Source organism: Eublepharis macularius, chromosome 5 (genome assembly GCF_028583425.1).
Source record: "Eublepharis macularius isolate TG4126 chromosome 5, MPM_Emac_v1.0, whole genome shotgun sequence".
Taxonomy (NCBI): domain Eukaryota; kingdom Metazoa; phylum Chordata; class Lepidosauria; order Squamata; family Eublepharidae; genus Eublepharis; species Eublepharis macularius.
This window is the reverse complement of record NC_072794.1, coordinates 88,261,712-88,283,035: the sequence shown is the minus strand read 5'-3', so window position 1 is coordinate 88,283,035 and position 21,324 is coordinate 88,261,712. Positions and strand designations below refer to the sequence as shown.

General features: G+C 42.4%; 1 protein-coding gene across 1 annotated transcript in view; it reads right to left on the bottom strand.

Annotated features, from left to right (window-relative positions):
• The window catches only part of FAF1 (Fas associated factor 1), a 403,775-nt gene that overhangs the window by 89,393 nt on the left and 293,058 nt on the right, over window positions 1-21,324 (bottom strand). Inside the window, exons 14-15 of the mRNA XM_054980952.1 lie at window positions 13,417-13,553; window positions 11,318-11,406 (exon numbers count right to left, since the gene is read on the bottom strand). Of these exons, the coding sequence (XP_054836927.1) occupies window positions 11,318-11,406; window positions 13,417-13,553 (226 nt within the window). The remainder of the gene's footprint in view (window positions 1-11,317; window positions 11,407-13,416; window positions 13,554-21,324) is intronic.

The following is a 21,324-nucleotide window of genomic DNA, read 5'->3' as shown; positions in this document are numbered from 1 at the left end:
ATCAATTGCCATTTTGGGACCATTTTGGCCCGGGTCAGTGCTGAAAGGGCTGGGATTGGGTTGGTGCCAGGAGGAGGAAGGTTCCCCTGCCCAGCACCGACCCAATCCCGGCCATTTCGGCCCAAATCCCAGCAGAAAATGCCGCAAAATGGCCCAAAGTGGCCATTTTGAGCCTTTCAGGCCCAGATCAGAGCCGAAACGGCCCAGATTGGGTCGGAGCTGGCGTAGCCCAGGCTGTTTTGGCCCTGATCCAGGCCCACCCAAAAGGGCCAAAAATGCCCTTTTGGGCCATGATTGGGGCCAAAACAACCAGGGCTGGGTTGCTGCTGGGTAGGGGAGGCTTCCCCCCTGGCTCTGACCTGATCCAGGCCCATTTGGCCCAAATCTGGGCCGAAACGGGCCCAAAATATCAAAAACTGGCCATTTTGGGCCCGTTCCAGATTAGGGCTGAAATGGTTGGAACTGGGTCGGTGCTGGGTAGGGGAGGCTTCCCCCACCCGGCACTGACCCTATCTGGGCTGTTTTGGCCCCAAACCGAGCCGAAACGGGCCCAAAATTGCCATTTTGGGCCATTTTGGGCCCGTTTTGGCCCAGATTAGGGCTGAAATGTTTGGGAGTGCGTCGGTGCTGGGCATGGGAGGTTTGAAACATATTTGAAACATCTTCTTAAAACATATAAAAATAGCAAATTCATTCTTGATACCTTTTGTGTTAATTGATGTAGAATTAGTGATTACAAGTTTCTCACACATCTAAATATCTTTTGGCCCTCCACTAGTACATCTATAATATTACTAGTTTTTATGAAGTTAGACATTCCTGCCATTCTCAAATACTCCCTGTATCTAGGCCTTGGTGCATTGAATGCATTAGTATGAGATAGATAGCTCTTCTAATCTACACATGGCAATATAACTATGTAATTCTATTGTTTTATGCCCCTCACCAAGGTTATTTTATTCTAGGCCTCTACGACTCCCTTTGTGGCCTATCTAGTTATAGGGCCAGGCTAGCTAGGGTTGCCAGGTCACCTTACCCTCCTGCTGGGACTACGGAGACCTGGCACTCACCTGTCTTGTAGTGTTCACATGCACACAAAGCACATGTGCACTCCCAGGCTGTGCAATGATGTTACTTCAGGCCAAACAGGACCTGTTTGGGGCCTAATTTGGCCTGCTGTGAAGCACAGCAGCTCTCCAGGGCCTTCCAGGCAGCGTTCCTGCGCAGCGTTCCTGTGCAGTCTCCAAGACACAAATGTCTTGGAGACTGCACATAAAAAACAATTGTGCTGTACTGCATGGTTTGTAAGGAATACAGTGAAACAACCTGCCAAACACCAAAAACCGAACAAACTATCAAACCTATTGTCAAAAGATTTCTGTTCACAACCAGAGAATAAGATGCAGACTGAACCAGTGGGTTCACTGTCCGTCTTATGTGCAGCCCCACATGGGGACTGCGCCTGCGCAGGCCTGCCGACCGGATTTTTCTTTCTAGCAAACGTCCACTAGGGGGCGCACGTCCGACCCAATGCGCATGCGCGGCCGTTTCCCGCCCGAGCGACATTGGGCGACGTCGCCCCCTTTCCCCTCAGTTTCTTCTTTGCCGCCGACCGGTAAAGATCTAGCTGTCCGCCTGTGAGGAAACTTTTCCTGTGAGGATCCTGTGAAGATCGAAGATGTCTGAGAAGTCGCTGTTCAAGCGCTGCTCCAACTGCTCCACTAAGATGACGAGGACGGACGGTCACTCTGTTTGCCTCGAGTGTCTGGGCGAGGGGCACATCGTTGGGAAGTGTGAGCACTGCCAATGGTTCACCCCGAAGGCCAGGGCTGAGAGGGCTAATAGGCTGAACGCCTTGCTGTGGAGACGGGCAATGCGGGTTTCGGGGGCTCCCATTACCCCAGAGGGGCCGCCACCGGCTGGTGGGACGGGTGACACCCCCCCTGAGATGGGATCTCAAAAGGCCGCGTCCGCTTCGCGTTCCCGCTCCCTGGATCGCCGCCAAGCCCGGCAGTTAACCCCGGATCCGAAGGGGGCTGCGAGTTCCGTGTCGGGTCGCAAGCCCTTGGCGCCAACGTCGGATCCGACTCGGAAACGTCACCGTTCCAGGTCCCCGTCGAGGTCAGAACCGACCTTCACGCCGGCTCCGAAGGTGCCGAGAACGTCATCGGAACCGAACATCCCAGCTGGGTCGGTTCCCAAGCCGTCAGATCCGCCATCGGCTCCGACTCCATCGGTTCCGATGCCTGCTGAGTCGGCACGCACCGGCCTCGCTCCAAAGACGGGCACTCGGTCGGATCCGAAGACGTCGGATTCGATTGGCAGGGACCGAAGCTCGGATCCGGTTTCGCCCGACAAGGGCGGCAAGAAGTCCAAGAAGAAGTCGAAGCACAGTCAATCGGCTTCGGTCCAAACAGATGAGGTCCTCTGGGAGAGGCCTTTGACTCCGTCGCCGCACCTGTCGCCTCCGCTGCACCACTCGTCTGATGATGATGATGACCTGCCCGACGCGCCACCTCCGGCCCAGCAGTGGCATGCGGGTGATTATGCGGACCGTGAGGACCGGCGTTACCACCTCCCGCGGGCTGCATTTGACAGAGAGGGTTCCCTGTATGCCAGCTCTCCATCATTTGGCAGGGAGTATTGGGGTGACACTCGAAGTGAGTTCTCCCACTATGGTTCTCCCAGACACGGTTCACCTTACCATCCTGCTGAACCCTACCAGGGCCCGAGTCCCAGTCCTCCATCTGACCCGTCTCCGGATGACATCATCATTGGAACCGGTCGTGTGTCGCCGTCTGAGGACTACCGACTCTACTCTGAACAGATGGTCAGGATGGCCTGTTCTCTCGACATCGAGATATCGGCCGTAGATCCTAAGCCAAAGGACAAAATTCTTCAATATGTCCAGTCCGGGAACCCTCCAACTATTGCCTTCCCATTCACTGAAGGCTTGGTGGAGATCATCCACGACATCTGTGAAAAGCCGTCCTCTGTGTACCCGACGTCCCGCAAGCTGGAGGCCCTGTACAAGACACGGGATGATGTTTGTGCATACCTCTTTGCACATCCGCCTCCCTCTTCCCTCATTACGGAGGAAATGCAGACCCGCCAACGCCAGGGTTCCTATGCGGTGCCCATTGACAAGGAGAGCAGGAAGTTGGATTCTTTGGGCAAGAAGCTATACTCTTCTGCTGCCCTGACGCTGAAAATCTCCAACTATTCAGCCATCATGGGGGCGTATCAGATATTCCTTTGGAACCACATGGCGGCCTTCATGGAAAAACTCCCAGCAGACCAGAGAGTGTTGGCGAAGGTGATCCTCAATGAGGCCCTGAGACTGTCTCGGCAACAAATAAATGCGGGCCGTGACACGGTTGACACCTCTGCGAGAGCATTGGCATCTTCCGTCGTCCTGCGCCGACACTCGTGGCTCCGCACAACTGCGTTGCCGGTGGAGACACGCAATAAGGTGGAGAACCTGCCGTCTGAGGGGCAATCCCTGTTTTCTACCAAAACAGATGACTACCTGTCGCAGAAGCGCAAAGATCGTATTACAGCCCGCTCCTATGGCATTCTCCCGACCAGGCCATCCACCGAGAATCGTGGCCAGTATCGCCCTGCCCAGGGTTATCGTGGACGACAGCACCGGTACCAGCCGTATCCACGCTATGGTTCCTACCGGCCATTCCAACCACCAAGTTCTTACCAGCGCCGGAGGCCTACCTACCGCCCTCGTCGCGGTCCGCAAGCCCACGATGCCAAAGAGTCAGCAACGCAGCCAAAGCAGTTCTGACTAGAGCTCGAACAGTCTGTCGTGTTTGGGAACAGATTGGCTCAGTTTGCCTCTGCATGGGCGGAGATTACGTCCGATAGTTGGGTTCTTAAAATCGTTACAGTTGGATATAAAATTCAGTTTGATGTTTACCCAGTGTTGTCTCTTCCTGACCACTCATTACAATCCTCTTCTGATAGCTTACAGGCTGAGGTTATAGCGCTATTGGAGAAGGGGGCTGTGAAGGAGGTGCTCCCTCAGGACCCCCTCTTAGGTTTTTACTCCAGGATGTTCCTGGTAGACAAAAAGGATGGAGGTGTGCGACCCATCTTAGACCTCCGGGAACTGAATAAATTCGTTCTCGTCAAGCGGTTCAGGATGCTTACCTTGAACACAGTCCTCCAGTTAATGCCTGCGGACATGTGGTTCGCTGTCCTGGACCTCAAGGATGCATATTTCCATATTGCCATCCATCCTGATCATCGGAAATACCTTAGGTTCCTGTGTAACAATAGGGCCTACCGTTACCAGGTACTTCCCTTTGGCCTCTCAACAGCCCCATGAGTTTTTTCTAAATGTATGGCTGTGGTAGTGGCTTATTTGAGGGAACGGGGTTGTACCATCTACCCCTATCTTGACGATTGGCTCCTAGCAGCACCCTCTGCTAATGCACTCCTGGCCCAGATTCATACTGTGATGCTCACCTGCTCCAGATTAGGACTTTTGGTTAACTTACAAAAGTCTAACCTTACCCCGTCCAGACGGATACTGTTTATCGGTATGGAACTGGACGGTGGCGTTAACAGAGGTTTTCTGCCCAGGGAGCGTGCTTTAAAGATTGGCAGGATGGTGAACCTTTTATCTAAGTGCAGGTTCCAATCCGTAACGGCTATACAGAGGCTACTGGGCCTCATGGCCTCTTCTACAGCTGTCACCCCTATGGCCCGGTTGCACATGCGACCTCTCCAGCTGTGGTTCCTATCGGTTCATGATTTTGAACACGAGTCCCAGAATAAACGATATTCCATCCCCAGAGGGATTATCCGGGCCTTACAATGGTGGCTTGATGAGGCTAACCTCCTTGGGGGTGTTGCTTTTGGGTCCATCCAAACCGAGATCACGATTTCGACTGATGCCTCCACGGTAGGATGGGGAGCCCAGTGTGGTGCCCTGAGGGCACATGGGATTTGGTCAGAGCAGGAAAGGAAAGATCATATTAACCTGCTAGAATTGAGAGCGGTCCGTTATGCCCTTATCGCTTTCGCAGACACGCTGCAGCAGAAGGCAGTTCAGGTGCTCACAGACAATTGCACCACGATGTTCTACCTGAACAAGCAGGGGGGAACTACATCCAAGGCCCTCTGCGACGAGGCCGTTCGGATCTGGAACTGGGCCATGGACAGAGGCGTGTTCATTCAGGCGGTCCATATTCCTGGCACCACCAATGTCATCGCGGACACGCTGAGTCGGATGCGATTCGACAGCTATGAATGGACCGTAGCAGACAATTACCTGAACTCCATCTTTTCGGACTGGGGGTTTCCAGACATAGACCTCTTTGCGTCAGAGACCAACGAGAAGGCCCCACGATTCTGCTCCAGGGGAGGGCTAGGTCGCCATTCCCTAGGGGACGCGTTCCAGAAACGCTGGACAGGGCACCTGTTTTATGCCTTCCCTCCGTTCCCACTGCTGTCTCGGGTCGTCAGCAAAATCCAGAGGGATGGGCCGCACTTAATTCTGGTGGCCCCCTTCTGGCCCAGACAAGCATGGTTCCAACATGTCATGCAGCTTTCGCAGGGGTCATATTATCGGTTCGCACTGAACCCGGACCTTCTGTCCGACAAAGGGGTTTGGTATCACGACCTACCCAAACTCAACCTCACTGCTTGGCACATTCGGGGACGGAGGGGATGTCTGACAGGGTAGCTGAAATTTTGCTGAATGCCCGTAGGGACACCACTCGCAGGTCATACGCAGCTAAATGGAAACGTTTTGAGGCCTGGGCTGCTGACACCGAAGTTAATGTTTGGGATTGCCAGTTGTCTTCTGTGTTTGAGTTCCTCCTGTCCCTAAAGGATGGGGGACTCTCTAATTCCTCTATTAAAGTCTATTTGGCTGCCATTTCAGCCTTCCACCCTAAAATAGATGGGAAGACGGTGTTCTCCCACAGTTTGTCGAAGTCTTTTTTGAAAGGGTTGTATAATATGTTTCCACAAGTCAAGGAAATTGTTCCCCAATGGTCACTGCAGGTAGTGCTGACGGGACTTATGAAATCACCCTTCGAACCACTGGCTACCTGTGATTTAAAATGGTTATCCTGTAAAGTGGCCTTCCTGATTGCCATTACATCTGCCCGCAGGGTTAGCGAGCTTGCTGCCCTGAGGTGGGATTCTCCCTTTTTGAAGGTCCATCAAAATAAGGTGGTTCTCAGGCCGGACCTTCGTTTTAGGCCCAAGGTGTCTACTCAATTTCACACCTCGCAGGACATTGTCTTGCCTGTCTTTTTTCCTGACCTTTCCAGTAGCTCTGAAAGGGCCTTACATTCCTTGGATGTGAGAAGGGCTATTTTATTTTACCTCCAGCGTACGTCACAGTTTAGGAGTGCCAAACAACTGTTTGTGTGCTATTATGGGCCCAGGAAGGGAAAGGCTGCTACAGCCCAGTCGATTTCTCGCTGGGTTACTCAGACTGTTAGGGCCTGCTACTCGCATGCTCAGTTACCTTGCCCCTTGGAACTAAAAGCTCATTCCACCAGGGCACAGGCTGCTTCGGCGGCCTTCCTTAGGGGCGTGCCCTTGCAAGACATCTGCAGGGCCGCAACATGGTCGTCTTCTGACACGTTCGCTAAACATTACGCACTAGATGTGTGGGAAAGGAAAGAGGCTGCTGTTGGTAATGCTGTGCTTCAGTCTCTTTTTCGGTGAGAACACATGCCCGCCTCCTGGGTAAGTGGCTTGTGAGTCTCCCATGTGGGGCTGCACAGAAGACGGACAGTGAAAACAGAGTTGCGCTTACCGTAACTACTGTTCATTGACGTCTTCTGTGCAGACACACAACCCTCCCTCCTACCCCGCTGTGTTCTTCCAGATAATGTGAAGGCATTCGGCGGCAAAGGAGAAACTGAGGGGAAAGGGGGCGACGTCGCCCAATGTCGCTCGGGCGGGAAACGGCCGCGCATGCGCATTGGGTCGGACGTGCGCCCCCTAGTGGACGTTTGCTAGAAAGAAAAATCCGGTCAGCAGGCCTGCGCAGGCGCAGTCCCCATGTGTGTCTGCACAGAAGACGTCAATGAACAGTAGTTACGGTAAGCACAACTCTGTTTATTCAAGCATCCCTAGTTTGTGAGAACCAGCCTCCCATTTGTCCAGGTACCTGCATTCAGATGTCTTGGAGACTTCAAGATTAATTCAAGGCTTCTCAAACCAGGAAGCCTTCAACTGATCTTCATGTATGAGAGGAGGAAGGGCACACATGAGCATAGCAACAGGCAGTATTCAAACCTCTGCTTCTTGCGATGTCTGATTGTGGCAATTAGCTAGCATCCCAATACTGTAGGTACTTCTCTGCCTACCTTCACTGAGACACAAGCCTCATGGATCTCCCCATGGGACTTACTCTCAGCTATGTTTCAGACATGTGATAGAGTGAGGAGAGACTGTTGCAGCTATTATTTTGAAATTTAAGCATACCAGTAGCTACCATGAGAGCTTGATGGTAAATTGGATGGAACAGGAAGAAGAGCATGATTTTGCCACCCGTCCACTCCCCATCAGCACAGGTCTTTGACCTGCATAGCTATTAAGTCCCATGGGTCTCATGGCCTGGGAATCAATTTTCCTGGGGTTATAACAGACTTCTAGGAAAAGGAACACAGGAAAGATCCACAATCTTGTGCCCACTGATCACTAGATCCAGGGGTAGATTGGCCTTTAAGAGCACCAGGAAAGGTCCTAGTGGATTAACAATCTGAGTTGTTTTCAGGATTTTTTTTAAGAAATGCATATTATTTTCCTAACATATTGAAGTTAAAATGCAATAATAATTTCATTATATTATGCCACAGGTTTTAATCATATAACTCTGATCATTAAATTTTTTATTGAGAATGGAAATGAATTAAAGTCAATTTCATTGTCAATGAGTTATGGTAAAATAAGTGGAAAGGAAGGGGAAATCTAATGTAGTAGATACACATGCAGGCAGCATACACTCAGATTAGTATACAATATAATCAGTAAATCTTGTACTAACAAGACACAAGAGTTAAATGGCTCAATAATGTATTTAGTGAATTATTGTCAATCAATGTCTGTACTCCCACGATAACAATAATCTTGAATGGCAACACACCTATTATTACAAATTCCTAACTAAGTACTTCATTACTTTCAAATGTCACTCTCAATTTATAGAGTAACAGATAAACATCACACTGGCTTGTGTCTGGTTTTGTGTGTGACTGAAACACTGACAATAAGAAAATTTTATACTTCCACTCGCACATTTTATTTTGTACAAAGAGACCTCCAGAGTAGTGAGTAACTTGTTGGGTTTTTTAAATGGCTGTTTTGTTCACTCTGCCTTTTAAAAACATTAAAGTATGTTTGTTTTCCCATCTATAATTTAAAGGTACAAAAGAAAAAAATATGGTAATTTTCTTGTAGTGTAAAATTAAACTCATAAGCAAAACTAAGAAATGCAAAAGTAATGGGTGGCTCCTAGGCCTGCACAAGTGCAAAGAGCCTTCTTCTAGTGATAGAGGACTCTATGCCAGATGACTTCTTTATCGTCATTGCAACTGCCCATGTAAGTATGGCTTATAGACCACATGGCCAAACTCCAGCATAGCCTTGTATTTACAGGCAGCTGCTGGGGAAAGCAGAAGGTAAAAGCAGAAGGTAAAAGCAGAAGGTAAAAAAGACTCTGCCTCTGCCAATGGTGCATAGAGACCAATTCATTGTATTTTGTCTTTGGCAAAATGCATCTATTGCTACTAAGAGTGCTGGAAAGAATATGGTTCCTTGAGAGTGAATCACAAGTACCTGGTGACAGGAGCACAACTACTCTTTTCCCATGCCATTTTGAGCCTCTTTAATTTTAATTTTTAAATTACTACTTTTTATTGGGTTACAAACAAACACTCTTTTGCTGCAGACATCAGTGCTCATCTAGTCCATCTAATATTCAATAAACACCTGCAAAAGCAGCACTATCCCCTTAAATATGTTGTATCATTTCATGGACTTTAATTTTTAAAAAATTAGTTCAATGAAAGTTATATACTCTCACCTCCACCATGACAATGCACATCTGTTCTTATTTTCTTTACAGCAAGTCACAGGCAGTAATTTTCACTGTAGCAAGGCTAAGATCACTACGTAAGGCAGGGGTCTCCAACCTTTTTGATCCTCTGGGCACCTTTGAAATTTTGAGAGCTATTCTGAGCTATTCCCACTGCTATACCCTCCAAAATACTAAAACAGTGGCAATTCACAATTAATAAATTCCTGTGGCCTCATAAAAGACCAAGAATTGGCTTCAATACACTACGTTTATGCAAAGCACAGGGATGTGTATGTGTTAAATTATACTGATATCGCCACCTACTATAAAACAGTATGTTTTTCAAACATAGTACAAATGTTGCAAATAGGAGATCTAGCTGACTGGATAAAGACTCTGTTTCCATGACCATTCAAGAAGTGATATAGAACAGTCAGCACTCTCATCCAATCTTGATTGAACAAAACATTTTTCTTAAAGCCATGCTTAGGGTGTGGGACTCACTTAGGTCCAAACTGGCCCCGAAAATATCACCATTTTCCTTATTCATATTCCAAGAATGGTTTCCTGCAGACAAAGCATCTGCTGTACCCACGATATGGCGACAAGCTAAGATCACACGCTTGATTGATATTTCCTCAAAGGAGGGTATTTTAGCAAAAGCTGAATTGGAACAAAAAATTCAGCAGAAAGTTCCGTGATACTTCTTCTTACAATATGATAAACTATCTACGTATCCCAAAATTTCTGAGTACTCCTGAATCAGACTTGGAACAATTGCTGAGCAACTCAGAATCTAAGCACAAAGGTTTAATCACAAAGGTTTATATTACTCCATATAGAAGAACCAAAACCTTTAAGTTATCAACTGAAGTGGTAACATGGTTGCAACATCACCCTAACAGAAGACCAGTGGACAACTACTGTTCAGTTCCTCTGACATAAGCACCAAACTACAAGCTTATAAAATGCTGACAAGGTGGTACCTTACCCCCAAGAAACTAGCAATAATTACTTCTTCATGGTCACCTCTTGTTGGAAGAATTGTGGGGAGGTAGGTTCCTATGCACACTTTTGGTGGAGCTGTACGTATATCAAAGCATTCTGGAACAAAGTTCTTTTACAAATAACTAAAATAACAGGACATACAATTCCATTGCTTCCTGAGCTTATTTTTCTAAATCACTAGCAAGATATCTCTATACCAAAAATGAGTCGTGAATTAATCATCAGCTTCTTAGTGGCAGCAAAACCAGCAATTGCTCTAAAATGGAAGTCACAATCTGCTCCGACTACCACATGGTATTTGAAATGGAAGTCACAATCTGCTCCAAATACCACATGGTATTTGAAAATATAGGATCATCTGATAATGGAAAAAAAGATCTCAAATGGTCTTCTCCAATCTGAAATTTACCCTAAAAAACTGGGTTCATTGAGAAATGGCTCCTATTTCTTGAGTACATTACCAAAGAGGATATCCTACCTCAAAACCCAGTCTACCTGAAACTCTTATATCCATGAAATTGAACTATTTTAACAGTATAAGATATCTAAGGTTACTCTCTGTTGTGTGCAGTGTTCTGTCGTGGAGTACATACTGACATTAGTAGAATGTTACAGCTCATATCTCTCTCATTTGCAGCTTGTTGTGTTAGCTTAAACTTAGTATGTTTAATTGGCTCCGATAACATGACTTGATATCTGTAATTCATTCTCAGTTATTTGTAACTCATATAAAATGTCAATATGATTTGTTGTAAATCTTAGAATCAAAAATAAAATTGGGGTCCGAAAAAAAAGAAAAAAAAGGAAGTCCTGCTTTACAGTGGCTCCACCTACTTTTTAAAAAAAGTTTGGTAGGCACCAGGGGAGATACCACCACATGTCATGGAGCCCACAGGCACCACATTGGGGAACCCTGCCATAAAGGTATGGTATCATGCTAGTAAGTGACTGATACAAAAGGGGGCTCTACTTCCTTACATCTTTTAATAGCTGTTAAATGGAATTTTGTTTAATAATTATTTTAAAAGCTGATTTTCTGACACCTTCAAGGACCACCTGCCAACACTTTCTCTTCTACAATAACTCTTAAAAGGTGTAGAAGCTCTGCCTCCTTAGCATCTAGTTCTGCACCACACTACTGATGCTGAATGAGCATATAACACTAAAGATGGAATCGCATATTTTTTTAATTGTCTGGAAAGGCCTTTAGTCTAAATCTACTATGTGTCTGCAGTGATGTCCCTCTCTCACCTCATCCTTTATGTCTTCCTGCTGCTGAGCACTGAAGATCTCCATTGCAGCCATCAGCCTCATCATTAGCTCATCCACTGTTGTGTTACCTAGCAACAAAGAACAATAGCTGAACTCCATATTATTAAAATTATTAAAAAACAGAATGTCATTCTAGAATTAATCCAAACAGAATACCTGTTTTGCTGTTTTTAAAAATAAATACAATAAAAAAATGCTTTTTTAAAAAAGTTTCTACGTATTTCAACAAGTTACATTCAACAATGTAAGCCTAAACAAAATATTTGTTCCTACACTTATAACAGATGCTTTCTGTTGAATTTTTTATCTAAGAAAACATAAAAACCGGAATTGCTAGCCAAGAAACTATGTTTCGCAGCCATTGATTTTATGTAGATGGTTAGTTTAACTAAATTTAAAAAATACCTTCAAATAGAGAGTATAAAATTCAAAGAGCTTTTAGAGAAAAGGGTTTGTTACCCAAATTCTTCAATACATTTTCATTTGAATTTTCATTTGCAGTCCCTAGAAATCCTTACCTCTTGTAGCCCTACTGAACAGTTGTTAAAAGTGCATAAAGGAGGAAATCCCCTATTCTTGGACCATGTGGCATATTAATTTTCCAGAATTATATTTCTGGGAGACACTGCCTCTCTCCCAATACAAGTCTGGAAATACAGAAAATTCTATACATCCCCAGTCTACTGGATGTGAGACTTTGCTGGATACTGCTGGAGATATATTGTGCTTGCCATGTCATAGATATAAAAATACCTTATTTTGCACAATCACAGAATCTTTGATTGTGTGGTACTAAATGTCAATGTGCTATCTACAGGAAGGTACTCTAACAATTATATATCTATGAATAAGTATAAAGAATGTAAATATGATAAAAAACTCAGACTACTAACACACTGGACCAATTTGCCCTTAAATGCATGCAGACAGGCTTATGCAAATCCCAGGTTAAAATCACTAAGCTTTCAAGATTTTAAAGAATTCTAAATTATCAATTTTGCAAACTATTTAATGCTGACAACTTAAAACACACACACGCCTTTCCTCCTCTTTCAGGATTGGTTACATTATTTACCTTGCTTAATCCTCAAAATAGCTCTTTTAAATTAGACTAGACTGAGACATGATGCCTTCTTTAAAATCACAAACTCAGCTTCAAGAGTAAAGCTGAAATTTGATCACATAAAAACCTATACATTCTGCCTTCCTCATGAGGAGATTTAAAATTTGGGACCATAGGCTCTTATTTCTAAGCTCTTGCTTTACAAAATTTATCAGTTCCCAACTTAGTAATTCTTTTCAGTTTCTGAGAAGTATAAACTAGGTCCGCCCAGTTAGCATTAAAAATAAGTCCAAATGGTTTTAATGACTAAATTTTACTTTTCTTACATACTTATGAAAATCTTTTTCACTTACTATAACAGACAAAAGTATCCCTCATCAATACATTTTTGCTCAACACAAGTGGCAATCATTGCAAATGGATAGTGTGCTGTATTAGACGTTAGTTTATATTATTGTATATTGCTACTACTTTGCAATATATGTCAGCAAAGCAGTTTATAAAAAAGAGACATACTTTAAAAATAAAATTAATAAAATCATGTAAAAACCACAAAATAATGTCAAAGAACGATAGCTGCAAATAGCTCAGCTCAACTGGCAAGCCAATTCTGACAAGCTGATTAAAAAATGTTTTCATAGCCATCAAAAAATTCAAAGGATGAGAACGATTTAGCTTCTGGGAGAGAACAACTGAGCTTCCAGAACAGTGGGACAGCAATTGAAAAATCCTTGCTCGTAAGGGATGCCCAAAAAAGTAGATTTAAATTAAAAGTACTTTCTGGTTTTAAGGTTTGATTTTAAGGTTGATTTTAGAACCATGTTCTAAAAGTTGGTAGCAAAACTTTATTTATTAAAATACTTCTGTGCAGCCTTTCCCTGGTGACCATGGTAGCTTAAGACATTTTACAAAGAACATGACCCGCAGGTAACAGACAATTAAAACAAAAAAGACAAGAAAACACAGTGATTCAACTTTCTGCTATGAAATTTGTTCCAATAAAAACATACCATACCTTGTATTACATTCAGCACCTCATTCGAAGATCGTTTCCCCATAATAATCAGGAACACTGGAAAGTGATCAGTTTTCTGTGTTCGAATAGTTTGAGCTACAACACTACCAAAGTGTCTGGTACACATTGTTAGAAATCTGAAGAACAAAAACATTGAAAAAGTAAGAGTTTCTGTAAACAACATAAATCTTTTAAAGGAAAAACTGGGCTACTAAACTATAGTTGGACCAAAATATCAGATCCGGTGTGTTCTCTCAGAACCTGTGTGTTCTCAAAGTCATTCTGTGACCATCTTTCAATAATGTTCCCTTTCATACAGTCACTGTAGTACTAGTGTGTCCATTTTATATCATATTCAGCATTATCAAGTTTGCACCTTGAGCAAGCTGGTTTTCTGACAGTAAAACTTACACAACATTTTCAAATAAGTACGAATTTTTCCTCAAGCATAAAAGAGCTGAATGGAATAAGCAACAGTCAACAGAAAAATTTCAGACACATGTTTGCCTGAGCAAGGGGTATCCCAATGCTCCTTACCCTGTTTACATGCTGTTGTGACAAAAATGCACTGAATACCCAATAGTAGTTACCAGAAATGATGGTAATCATATTTTTCCATAATCCATCACAAACCTACAAGTGGCCAAAGTATTAACAAGCTATGGTAGACTAACCTCTCCCCCACACAGAACATGCACCCTATGCAAATATGTTAAGAGATTTTCAGAGTCATCTGATATGGATCAGTTTATTCGGATGTTCTTTCTAATAAACTTCTACTTAGTTTGCCATATCTCAGCTTTGGTTTTGCTTCTTGAGGCAGAAACTCAATTTTGGGGTCTCCCAGTTTTGGATTATAGAGTCTCGCCACAATATACAATGTCCTTTAAACAAAACATGTAAACACAACTATACCATTTCAATAACATAAAACCCCTGTACTGCAGCAATTTTAACACACTTTATGATGGTGTAGCTTACCATTTATTTTTCTAGTATCACCAGATGCATTGAACAAATAGGGGTCCCCAGAACTTGAAAAGAAGTAATGTTTGTTTGTCACAGCAATCTCAGGTATGGACAATGTCTTTTTGACTCAAAACAAGTTGGGTTAATCAGACAAGTAAATGAGAGTCCTAAGAAACAGCCATACCACAATATACCAAAATATAACAAAACTGATGAAAATCTAATAACAGTATTGGCAATGATAATAATAGCCATTATAACATATTTTCAGTAACATCTTGACTTGTTCTATGCTTGTGGAAGTAAAGCCCCACCATAAACAGCATACAGGAGGAAGTAGTGGAATGAAAAACACACAGGAGAGTAGGTAGAGGGGGACAATTTAATTCTGAATAAAAACAGACATTTAAATCAGCAAGTGTCCTCAGAATGAAACATTTTGCAGACATCTCCCACAACAGCAAATGTTTTATGAAACTCTAAAGATCACGAAGTAATTTCTTTAAAAGACTTTCACAAGGAGACCAACAATACTACTTTATTAACCTTGACACTATAGTTTAAGAGGCATTAGATTTTTAAACTGACCTATCACCTAGCTCAGCAAAATTTTTAAAAGGAAAATCTGCACTAAAGGAATGTTTAATTTCTCCTGTACCTGTTTTCTTGGTAGTAAAATGTACAGAGTCCAGTGAAGCATAAATCCCATTTAAATGTGAACTGAATAATTGTAGTTTTCTTTTCCTGCCCCACCAGCTCATTATCTCTCTGTTCCCCATTTCCCATTTTTTCCCTAAGCTTCAGATCTCTCAATAACTCTCAATAACTAGCCAGCTAATTTGCTTTTTTCTGCCCTCCATATCTTTTCCCCAAGGCTTAAATGTTCTCAGTTTCTTTTAAAATATGGTTTATTATGGAATGATCTTTCACAAAAATAGCACAAATATCTCATTAACCCATTCCCATTTATCTCCTTTTCTCTCCTCTATTGATAACACAAAACAAAAAAGAGAATAACACAAAAAATGTAATCGAGAGCTGAGTATATTAATAAATCCCTAATCCATTAACAATATAGCTTCACATGTTTCCAGATATTTTCTGCAAACTTTTGAAAAACTTTGGTGATGTTATAACCTCTTTTAACCTGCTGCCTCTAAGTCATGTCCAGTAGAGTTCTCGACTTTCAAGTTTTCAACACTCATTGGTTGTTAGCAGTACTCTTAAAGGAAATCACTTATGATGCTTAAGTCTCATACAGTTTGTAGAACAGATCTCTAAGATGAAGTTAGGTTCATGCAAAAAAAAGTTACTAAACTGCAACATATACTACCATAGGCCCACATGCAATACATTTCCAGCAATGTTTGAGGGTATCTAACCACGTTTATCAAATCTGCCAGGTGTCCTACAGATACTCAATATTGTCTTTGGTTGAAAAGATTCCATAGAAAGAGGGATGTATATAGCAGTTATAAAAAACTACACACACATTACTTTCCATACAAGGTTAACATTTTAGGTAAATTGTGGATTTAGCAGTAACACAAATCAAGAGTTGTATTCTTGAGTTAGGTTTTCAGCTGCAATCGTAACCCTCTTCCACTTTCATACTTGTGTAGTCTAAAAACAATATTTCGAAGCTTTTGACCAAAAAAAGCTTTCATCCATTAGCATACTGAAGTCTGGCATTAGTATTCTTCACACGATCTTGAATAAATGAAAAAACTGATAAAGCTTTTCTCTTCCATTAGAGGACTGTTTGAAATTAGCATTTCTTTCAAGAGAAAAGGGTAGCTTATGATATGTTTTCAGATCTGATGGTAAAAAGTAAATGTCATAATAATAATGAATTATGAAAGACCAAATGCAAATATAGAATGCTTTAATAAGATCCAATTTAATAAAGTCTGTAAAAATAATGGACTTTTAATAACACAGGTCACAAAAGGCAAAACAGTGGAAAATCTGAGGACTAGCCACTGGTACAGGCTTATTAATTCTTAATTATGTTCATGAAAGGCAACTTAAATCATGTGTTTTCTTATGCCTTATGGTAATATTTTAGGTAACAACTGCTCTGAAATGTATGTACCATCTGATGAACAAAGTCCTGTTGTCTCATGCATTAGAAGGTAAACCAATTTGAGAAGACAAACTGCATTAAAATGTCACAGGCACTTGATATCCAATCCAAAACAGAATCAAAAGACCTAATTTTTGATGTCGTTAAAAAAAAACCCTCCATATTTATACTTCAGACATTTAGAAGAATGTCATGCAGCCAAAACTAGACTTGGCGGGAAGAGCAGTCAGAAAACAATTAGGGCCAACTCTTGAGTTTTAGCGGCTTCATTTTGGTAGAATACAGCCTTAAAGCAAAAGCTATTACCCCCCCCCTCAATATTTTAAAGTAGAGGAAGAATGTGCAGGGTATGTTTGAAGCTGTTACTTGGCCACTGCTGCTAGTTGGCTGATAAGGCCCCTTTGGTTAACAGAGAATGTTGTTTGCCAGCTGCCAAGGCAGGGGGCAGAGGGGGATACAATAGGGTTTCCAGGCCTCTGTATCCTCCCAGCAGAAGGCGGGGACCTGGCACTTACCTCGTGCCTTATGTCTCTCTCTTTTTGTGCACATGCTTTGCACACACATGCTCCCAGTACTCCTGTGATGACGTCACTTCTGGGAAGTGATGTCATCACACTGGCCATAGGCTTTGTGCAAGGCAAGTTCAGCCTTTTGGGGACCAAAATTGGCCCCAGTGAAGAGTAGGAGCATACCAACAGTCAGTGTGACAAAGTCACTTCAGGAAGTGATGTTGTTTCACTTCACCAGGAGCATGCCTGGTGCATGCTTTCTCAGGTTGCCTGTCAGCAGCAGGTAATCTTTGGGAGGCTTAGCAGCCACCTCTCACCAATCGCCAGTGATCAGCGAGCAAAGGGACAAACCTCTGGGAGACTGCCTGCCACCGACAAGCAACTGGGAAGCCTAAAGTACAATGGGTAGCTTTATGCAAGATCTGTGTCTCAGAAGAGACTTGCAGCATCCAAAACAGACTGAGGATGTCACTGGCTTGCTTCCTGAGCAAAGGAGCTTAAATAGTAGTACATTATGCCAGTTTTTCCAAACCTGGGATAGAGAGAGGAGAAACGTGTAAACAAAACAAAACTAACCTAGGCTGAATGTCGCCATCAATTTTTCAATTGTACTGCTGGATAAGGTATAGTTATACTATTCATTTACAAGATCCAGTTCAAATTTGACAGAAAGGTTATCTTAAGTATCACTTCAGGAACAGAACAGCAGTTTGCTGTCCCATGGTCTGCATAGCCTTGAGGTCAGCTGTAGAACCGTTTAAGGTTAATAAAACTAGTCTGCAGAGATGAGCAGTAGTAACTATCTGACCTACTTTAAAGAATTTGTAAAGCTCAGAAACATCTTTGATAACAAAAGAGTCACTATAATGTCTTTCCAAAGCAACAAAGAATACCTTGGTGAATATTAAACATGTAAGACATATAATTATTTAACATGATTAATTTTATACTGTGCAAAGTCAACATAAGTCTCATTAAAATGTTAATTTAAGAATAACATTTTATGTATTAATATTTAAATTTTAAATGTAGGAGGCTCTGAAATGTATTTAAACAGAATATCTATTTCTGATTGATTTAGCACACTCTGTTATTGAGGTTAGCACTGAATTTATCATCCCTATTAGTTCATCTCAAAAATGTCCATTTTGATTTTATTTCTCCTTGTGCAAATTGAACTTGGGAGACTTTATTTTTGTGCCATTTTCAATTTCCATGCGTTGTATGCATTTTTCAACATTACTTTAAGCATCTATATATATAAATGATGTATTCTGTACTTCTAAATTGCACATAAATGATGTAAAAAACTGCAAACAAATCATCAACCCATCAACAAAAATGGCTGGATCAAAACTGCTCAAAGTAACAACAAATGGGGGGGGGGATTTACCTGTCCCTACATCTTATCCATTAAACTCTGACTTTCTTTCAAGACAACTGCTATTACTGAACTCCTACTTTACTTCTTGTCACTGCAACTCATGACTCCTTCATTACAATCAGTCAAATCAGCTTCAAAATAGTCTTCTTTGTTTAGGAAATATCTTTGAAAATATTAATTTTTTTGATATTCACTGCCTCAGTCACTTGTCATAACAATTCCAAGAACAGATTCAGTTCAGCATGGTAGATCAGACACTAGGAAAACTATACTCTAACTTAAAAATTGTCACATTCAAATCTCACTCTGGTGACAGTAACTAAAAGCTAATTTAAGTTACTCACTGCTCACAGAAAATGCCTTCCATTGAAAGATTAACGATGTGGTGGAAATGTTAATTTTAGGGTTGCCAGCTCTGGGTTGGGAAATTCCTGGAGATCTAGAGGATGGATCCTAGGGAGGGTAGATTTTAGGGAGGGAAGGGAGCTCAGTTGGGCATAACGCCATAGAGTTCACCTTCCAAGGCAGCCATTTTCTTCAGGAGAATTGATCTCTGTTGCCTGGAGATCTGTTGTGATTACAGGAGATCTCCAGCTACCACCTGCAGGTTGGGAACCCTAGTCAATTCTAAGGGCCTCTACCTTGTATCTAAATCTAGATGTAGGGAGCATTTTCACGCATAGAGCTGTTAAAACCAGCATCAGAAGTCTCCATACTTTTAAACAGATACCCATATAACAGGCATTGAATTTTAATCCACTATATTGTTGGTAGAGGAGAGGCTCCAAGGATTTGGAATGGCTACTACAGGTGCTGATTAATGAATAAACATGTCCTAAAAAGTGCAAATGAAGATATATTTATAGTATTCCTTGCATTAGGCTGTTGCATTCATTCCTCATCACAGAAAACCAGCGGTTCTGCAAGGTTTACCTGTAAGCAGTTCTAAAATACAGGTAACTTGTATGAGGATGGCTATCATATGACCTAGTTACAAACATCCAGTAAGAGTATTCTTCTGATGTCTCTGCAAATACTCCTCTAGCCTCTGCAATGGCTGGCTATTGGACTCTATACTTTAATAAATGAACTGTACTGATCTTGTCATTTATTGAATCCTCCTGATAAGCAAAGGTCAAACTCTCACATAGATTCTGTTAAATTTCTTTGTGAATTTGATGGCAGCATCCTTGAGGTATTACTGATGCAGCTGTAGGTTTTTATGAACATAAACTGAATTGTGCCCAATTGCTTTCACTTTTTCCCCCATAGAGGTCAGTACCAGGCAACCACTCTTCTGCATCACAGTTCTTTCACAAATAGCACCACAGGGTCCTATTATTTCACACCTTCTGCTCCACAAGTTGGAATGACAAAAGGACTTGACACTGAAGGCATGGTGTCTAGGCTGCACTGCTATCAATAAAGACATGATGCACAATTTTATAACGTTATTTTTGTATCTTTCAGGTTCATGGCAGACCCAAAGATCTCTGCAAAACAGAGTACTTCTTAATACATGTCGTTGGTAAATAAAGGGCAAGATGTAAATGAAATTCATCAGAGTACAGCTGCATCAGATTTTTACAAAGCAAAATGTAGCTTTCTTTCAACACCCTCATAACTGTTTTGATCTGGTTACTAAATTATCCTTTGATGTTGTCATGCAGGAGTCCCAGTGTAAAAGTGTTTATTTTGCATTATACCAAAGTTTAGATCTTAACGAACCAATTTCACCTCAGTAACTAAATGATCTAACTATACAATCAATGCATGTCCAACTGTATTGATACCATTACACTACTTTTCAGACTATCTATGGGAGGGGAACTAGCTTGCTGGGATGTGTGGGTATGCATTCCAGCACAATAGAGGGGCCTCCATGGAATTCAAAATATGTTTTAAAATATGCATTAAAAAATACATAATATGGTAGGGCAGTTTACTGAAGTAGTAAAAATTTACTGAAGGGGTAAAAATTTATCATTCTTAACCATATGGCTAGATAAGCATTTATAAACTAGAATAAGTCAGCAGAAAAATGTATAGAAGTTAGCCGTGTTAGTCTGTGGTAGCAAAATCAAAAAGAGTCCAGTAGCACCTTTAAGACTAACCAATTTTATTTTAGCATAAGCTTTTGAGAATCAAGTTCTCTTCGTCAGATGCCTGATACAGAGACTGGTCAAACACAGAAGAGCAGAGGGAAGAGGCAATTGGGGGGGAGGGGGAGGGAGCAATCAAAACATTCCTTTGCTAGTATATGTAAACATCTCCTTTTGGTGTGTGTATCAGTTGGCTTCAAAGGAGTTTGCCCTGTTAGTTTGTAGAAGCCAAACAGCTAGACCATCCAATTCCAATGCAGTATGGGCCTTCGATAACCACAGCTCTCCCTGCCAGATGCATCTGACAAAGAGATCTGTGGTTCCCGAAAGCCCACGCCAGGTACCACTGAGCTCCCCCAGACCCCACCTCTGTAAAGGAAATCTGTTACCTGTGGTAATGTGATAACCATTCATAGTCCCTATTCAGTCCCAGCTTGACAGAGTCAAATTTGCATATGAATTCCAGTTCAGCAGCCTCCCGTTGGATTTTGTTTTTGAAAGGTTTCTGTTGAACTACAGTGACCTTTAAGTCTTTGATGGAATGTCCTGGTAGGTTGAAGTGTTCTCCCACTGGTTTCTGGACGTTTCCATTTCTAATGTCAGATTTGTGTCCATTTATTCTTTTGCGTAGAGGTTGGCTGGTTTGTCCAATGTACAGAGCAGAAGGACATTGTTGGCACATGAGGGCATATATCAGATTGGAGGATGAGCAGCTGTAAGAGCCAGAGACAGTGTAGTTGATGCCATTGGGTCCTGTAATTGTATTCCCTGGGTAGATATAGGGGCAGAGCTGGCATCTGGGCTGGGTGGAAGACCTTTCCTTGCCTACAGACAGCCCCCCAACCTTAAACAACTTCT